The sequence below is a fragment of the Musca vetustissima genome, unplaced genomic scaffold, assembly GCF_032173495.1.
Source record: "Musca vetustissima isolate MV318-11 ecotype Yass unplaced genomic scaffold, APGP_CSIRO_Mvet_v1 utg13007, whole genome shotgun sequence".
In the NCBI taxonomy this organism is placed as follows: domain Eukaryota; kingdom Metazoa; phylum Arthropoda; class Insecta; order Diptera; family Muscidae; genus Musca; species Musca vetustissima.
The window spans coordinates 160,984-168,243 of NW_026881886.1; the positions used below are offsets into that span (position 1 = coordinate 160,984).

Consider the following 7,260-nt stretch of genomic DNA (forward strand, 5'->3'; position numbering starts at 1 on the left):
ACTCCTCCATCGAACTACTGTTCTACGCCGTGGAAAGTCACATTTAATTGTGGACCTTTGTAAAGTCCAGACGGTCGCGAAGTGAACTATTATTAATTCGAACTAAAGAAATGTGAACTATTCGAATTTGAATAAGGTGTTGAAAGAATCTTAAGAATACGTTAAATATTTGAATTCAATTATATATCTCAGCCATGACTTTAATTGAAAATTCCGCTGCCGCTGAGGCTGCAAAAAGTTTCACCTTTGGTGTCACCGATTATATCGTGTTCGTTATAATGCTGTTGACATCTGCCGGTATTGGTGTCTATTTTGGATTCTTTTCGAAATCGAAAAATACAACCGATGAATATTTAATGGGCAGTAAGCAAATGAAGACCATACCGATTGCCATATCATTGGTGGCAAGGTAAGAAGTGATATGTAATGGATCCAATAATCACATAATTTCGAATTTTAAATTTAATTAAGAAAACATAAATTCGATTCGATCGATTTTCATATTTCCGAAAGGATTCGAATGACATTGATTTGCGCATCAGCATAATTCTCATTTATCTCTATATACACACATTTTTGCTTAAGGCTATAAAGAGCAAATGTAATCTCAACATTACAAGGAATATTTTTGTGGAACACAATAACCCTCTAACTCGTCATTTTAGGGGTCTTTTGGGCCAAAAAAACGAAAAAATCAAAATTAAAAATAGTTTTTTTTTCTTATTATTATACCCGATTTGAAAGTGCCGTTTTTGATGATATATAACATATATACAGTCTCCATTTCTCAAGAGTGAAACAGTGAAATTTGATGTAGAATATATTGCTCCTTGGGGTCATGCATCTAAAACGAAGTATTCTCCCAAAAAATTGATCGCACTTAATATTAATAGCAAAAAAACGAATAGAAAAATGACAACTTTAAACTAATTTTTGATGATATATAGCACATATACATATTTCATTTGTTCAGTGACCTATTGTGAAATTTAATATAGAATAAATTTCCCTTTGATATCGTTCCTCTAAAATGAAGTATAGATGGCGCACTCATGCAATGTATGAAATTAGCAACGAAAATGTAAAGAAGCATTTTTTGTTTTGATATGATATTTTAAACGATATTTTCGTTGATATCCATTATATCTACACATTTTTATTGGTCGGTGACCTATCGTGAAATTCTATAGAGAATATTTTTCTCATTAACATCAATCTTGTGAAATGAAGTATAGATGTCGCAATTTGGCAACAAACGAAATTAACCCCAGAAAAATCGATAAATATTTTATTGTTTATATAGACAATTTATAAACGATTTTTGAAGCATTTTAATTGCATTTACAAATTTGATTTGGTCGGTGACCTATAGTGAAATTCTATGGAGAACATTTTACTCATTGCCATCAACGCCCTAAAATGAAGAATATATGGCCTAATTTGCATGAATCTAAATAACACACGAAAAAATATATTTTATATTTTTTATTCGTAACAATTTGTAACCGGGTTTTAAATCATTTCAATTATACCTGCAAATTTCATTTGGTCAATGGCCTTTAGTGAATTTTTATGGCGGACATTTTACTCATTGCCATCAACGCTCTACAATGAAGTAGAGATGGCGCAATTTGCCTTGAAGTAAAAAAACACATGAAAAAATTATTTTATATTTTTTGTTTATATAGTCAATTTGTAAACGGCTTTTGAAGCATTTCAATTATATCTACAATTTTTTTTAGTCATAGACATATGGTGAAATTCTATGGAGAATATTTTTCTCATTTGCATCAACTCTCCAAAATGATGTATAGATGGCGTAATGTGTCATGAAGTTACATTAATCTAAGAAAACATTTATTTTATATTTTTTTGTTAATATAGGCAATTTGTATCTAGAGACATGATGTGGTCAGTGACCTACAGTGAAATTTGTGGGGACCTTTTTTCTCATTACCATCAACTCTCTAAAGTGAAGTATAGATGGCGCAATTTGACAACAAATGAAATTTAACCATGAAAAAATAAAATAATATTTGTTGTTTATATAGTCAATTTGTAACCGATATTTGATGTATATATAATATGTCTACAGACATGATGTGGTCAGTGACCTCTAGTGAAATTGTCTGGTGAATATTTTCCCCATTATCATGAACTCTCTAAAATGAAGTATAGATGACTTAAATTGACAACAATCTAATTTAAACCAAAAAAAAATCGATTATTATTATTCTGTTTATATAGACAATTTGTAACCGATTTTCATAATATATACAATTTGATTGGGTCAGTGACCTATATTTAAATTCTATGGAGAACATTTTACTCATTAGCATAAACTCTCAAAAATGAAATATAGAGGTCGCAATTGGACATTAAACTAAAGTAATCTAAAATAATAATTACATTACTTTTTACATTATTCCGACAAATTGTAAACGACTTTTGATGAATATATATTATACCTATATACTTCGCATAGTCGATGACCAATAGTGAAATTCGACGAAGAATAATTTTTCCATTGACATCGACTTTCTAAAAAGAACTATAGAGGTCGTAATTTGATATGAAATTCATTAACTCATTAAAAAAACTATTCAATTTTTCTTGTTTATAGAGTATAATTTTAAGCCATTTTTTGAAGTACAGGTTTCTTTTGGTCAATAACCTATATTGAAATTCTATGGAGAATATTTTTTCCATTGACAAGATGACCATAAAATGAAGTACAGATGGAACAATTTGTTATGAAAGGAAATTACCAGAGGAAAAATCAATTAATAATATTATTGATTGTGTAGTATATTTGTAAGGGATTTTTGAAGTACATATGGAATAGGTAAAGAATTCCTATGGTCTGAGACCTATACTAAAATTCGATGAAGAATAGTTTTTCCATTGACACCAACCACCTAATTTGGTGTAGAATATTTTTTCATTAATACCATCCGCCTAAAATGATGTATAGATGGCGTAAAGTGGCATAAAATCAACATGAACTCAAGAAAAGCTATTTATATATATTTTCGATTACATATCAATATACCAACTTACTTTTTATGGTTATGTATTATATCTACCGATATCTGTTGTTCAGTGGCCTATAGTGTATTTTGGTGTAGAATATTTTTTCCATTGACACCAACCTCCTAAAATGAAATGTAGAGGATGTTTTGTGGTATTAAATTAAATTAACCTAATAAAATATATTAATATATATTAATTTACATATCAATATTCTAACTTAATTTTTGAGGTTATGTATTATATTTACCGGTATCTGTTGTTCAGTCACCCATAGTGAATTTTGGTGTAGAATATTTTTTCCATTAACATCAATTTCCTAAAATGAAAAGTAGAGGTCGTTATGTGATATTAAAAGAAATTAACGTAAAAAAATCTATTAATATAATTTCGTTTACGCATCGATATTCCAACTTTCTTTTTAAGGTTATGTATTGTATCTACCGGTATCTGTTGTTCAGTCACCCATAGTGAATTTTGGTGTAGAATTTTTTTCAATTGTCACTTACCTCCTAAAATGAAATATAGAGGGCGTTATATGATATCAAATGAAAGTAACCAAAAAACCGTTCAACATATTTTCCTTTACATATCAATATTCTAACTTACCTTTTAAGGTTATGTATTATATCTACCGGTATATGTTGTTCAGTCACCTATAATGAATTTTGGTGTAGAATATTTTTCCATTAACACCAACATCCTAAAATGAAATGTAGAGGGCGTTAATTAGTATCAAATATAGCTAATCAAAACAAATATACATAACATTTTTTGGTTAACATATCAATATTCGAACCTACTTCTTAAGGTTATGTATTATATCTACCGATTTCTGTTGTTCAGTGACCCATTGTGAAATTTGATGTAGAACATTTTTTCCATTGGTATCTTTATACACAAACTTAGTATTTCAGAAGAAATTACCACTTCTGAAAAGTAAATAAATTTTATAATTAATAATACATTTTTCAAAAACTCGGTCCCCAAAGACAAAAATGTTTCTTAGAGTATTAGTAACAATATTGTCTATCATTTACCATATCTATCTATTGAAGATCTAGACATATTTCCTAATATTTTAATTTAATTATTACATTTTTATTTTGAATTTCAGTCAACTTTCCGGCATTGCCATCATGTCAGTACCCGCCGAGACCTATACCTTTGGATTTTCATATTTCTTTATGGTGGTTGCGATGATTTTGGTGGTGCCCACGTTGAATTATATCATTATACCTGTATTCTATAAGAACAATATTTCCAATTGTTATGAGGTGAGGATTTCAACTATTTCTATAAATATCCCGAGCCCTCTAAACCTTCATTTCTCTTTGCAGTATCTTCAAATGCGTTTTGACAAGCGAACCCGAAAATTAATTACCGCCTCCTTTGTTTTCAATGCCTTTTTGATGCTACCCGTGTATATTTTTGTACCTGCCTTGGCCTTTTCGCAAGGTAAAATGGAAATAAATTTTAAATTCAAAATAAAGCGGATTTTTTTATTAAAATAAAAAATTGGATTAAAATTTATTTTCATTTACAGTGACGGGCATAAATATTCATCTGATTAATGCTATTGTGTGTTCCATATGTATTTTCTATACAATGTTGGTGAGTAGGATCTCAAGACCCTTAACCTATTTTATATTATTTTTAAATTTACTTTTTGTGTGTTTTATTTTTAGGGTGGCATCAAAGCCGTTGTCTGGACTGATGTGGTCCAAGCTGGTATTATGGTTACCTCAGTGGTTTTGGTGGGCATTCTGGGTACCATCAAAGTTGGAGGTCTGGGTAAAGTTTTCGAATTAGCCGAAGAAGGTGGACGTTTGGATTTCTAGTAAGAAATCTGGCATTGGCCTATTTTGGTATGCGGTAAATTTCATAAAAAAAAATCTATTTTCAGTTATGGTCTAGATCCAAGGGTTCGAAATTCGGTCATTTCACTTTTCACCGGCGGCATATTGTTGTGGACGGGTCATATTGGTCTAAATCAAAGTTGTGTTCAGCGAATTGTCTCACTGCCCAGTATGGAAAATGCACGAAGGTATGACAGATGAGGGGCCTTTATCCATAATATGGAGCCATTATTAATACTCAAATTTTCTCTATATATAGAGCCTTGATCCTTACGGGTGTCGGTGTGATTATCATAATGGGTTTCAATGCCTTTAGTGGTATTGTAATGTTTGCCCGTTATTCCGGATGTGATCCCATTAAAGCTGGAGTAAGTTAACCTTGGAGATTTTTTCAAATAATTTTTAAGGTGTATTTTTTACCAAAAAAAATTTTTAACGGACTATATGGGGTGGATTTTTAACGAATATTTTTTCAAGTAGCCAACAAGATGTGGATTTTTTAAAGAATTTTTTTTCAAGTAGCCAACAAGGTTTGGATTTTTTAAAGAATATTTTTTTTCATGTAGCCAACAAGGCGTAGATTTTTTAAAGAATACTTTTTTTCAAGTAGCCAACAAGGCGTAGATTTTTTAAAGAATATTTTTTTCATGTAGCCAACAAGGCGTAGATTTTATAAAAAATATTTTTTTCAAGTAGCCAACAAGGCGTAGATTTATTAAGGCATATTTTTTTCATAGCGTGGATTTCTTAAAGATCATTTTTTCAAGTAGCCAACAAGGCATGGATTTTTTAAAGAATTTTTTTTAAGTAGTCAACAAGGCGTGGATTTTTTAAAGAAATTTTCAAACCACATTGAAGCTGCCAAGGCCTGGATTTTTTAAAGAAATTTTTTTCAAGTAGCCAACAAGGCTTACATTTTTTTATAGAATATTTTTTTTTAATTTGTTTTAATAATTTTTCAAAATTTTTTTAAATATGTTTTCAAAAATTTTTTTTAAATATTTTTTCAATTTTTTTTAATTTTTTTAAATATTTTTTTTTCATTTTTTTACAAAAATATTTTTAATTTGTTTTTTCTAAAACTTATGTAAATTTTTTTACTTCCAGCTCGTTCAGAAGCCCGACAAAATGATGCCGTTCTTTGTGCAGGACATCATGGGCCATTTGAAGGGTATGCCTGGTGTATTCATATCCTGTGTATTCAGCGCTGCGCTGAGTACCATGTCAGCCAATTTGAATTCCCTAGCCGGCGTGGTCTACTTCGATTATATTAAACCCTTCATTCGACACACTGATGCTCGGGCCAATGCCATTATGAAAATCTTTGTGGTGGCCATGGGCAGCTATTGCATCCTTGGAGGTCTGATTGTGCAAAAATTCAATTCCATTCTGCAGACAATTGTGACCATTACCAGTCTTAGTTATGGTGCGGTGATTGGTGTATTTTTGGTGGGCATGTTCGTGCCAAGGGTTAATGGAAAGGTAAGGGCCACGAACAAGGATTCTTCGAGGACATTGTTCCATTTTATTTTTTTTCTATTTTCTTTAGTGTGTCTTTAGCGGAATTGGTGTTAGTTTGGCCGTTATGTTGTGGATTATTGTGAATGCCCAGATGCGTTTCAAATCGGGTGAAATGAAATACGAAATGCTGCCCACCACTTTGGATCAATGCGAGGATTACAGTTTCCATGGATTGATTAAAAGTTTGTAAGTATATATTTCTGTACAAAAATCATAAGAACTCTATATAACTAATATATTTTTTTAATTTCCAGTAATGTCACCGAACCACCACCACCCTTGGAAAAGCCCTTAGTCACCACTGCCTTTGAAAGTAATCGCCCCTTTTCCATATTCGAAGTTTCCTTCTATTGGTACAAATTGATGGGTCTTGTTTTGCTGGTCTTTACATCCGTTGCCCTGAGCTATGTATGGAAACGGGAGGATGATGAAAAATATGACCCGAAGTTATATTCTCCAGTTATATGGAGATTTTTACCCAAATCACCCAAAGAAATGGAAAGTGTACCACTGAAAGCGCCCCATCCAGCGGAAAATGGCAACGCAGCAACGACCACAATTCTGTTACCCGATGGTCATGAAGATCCACCAATTAATGGCAATTTGAAACAATAATTTGCTTAGGCATTAGCATAAAAACAATTATTAACTATTATGTGAATCGCATTGTAATTATAGTTTAGATAAAATTATTCAATAAAATTGTTAGTTTTCGGCTGGGTCGGAAACAATTTAAGCCCGATAAAAATGTGCAGTGCAATTAATTAGAACTAATAATTTAATTAATATTAGTTCCAATTCCAAGTGGGCACTTAAATAACAAATACACAACCCCTAAAGTATGCTTTGA

General features: G+C 31.1%; 1 protein-coding gene across 1 annotated transcript; it reads left to right on the forward strand.

The window, feature by feature from the left end:
• Nucleotides 1-194: 194 nt before the first annotated feature.
• On the forward strand, nucleotides 195-7,025 carry LOC133327943 (sodium-coupled monocarboxylate transporter 2). Its single transcript, XM_061536486.1, has 10 exons — nucleotides 195-409; nucleotides 4,148-4,307; nucleotides 4,371-4,488; nucleotides 4,577-4,644; nucleotides 4,719-4,870; nucleotides 4,937-5,077; nucleotides 5,149-5,257; nucleotides 5,997-6,371; nucleotides 6,439-6,596; nucleotides 6,665-7,025. Exons 1-10 carry the CDS (start codon nucleotides 195-197, stop codon nucleotides 7,023-7,025), a joined length of 1,857 nt encoding a protein of 618 aa, XP_061392470.1.
• The last annotated feature ends 235 nt before the right edge of the window (nucleotides 7,026-7,260 follow it).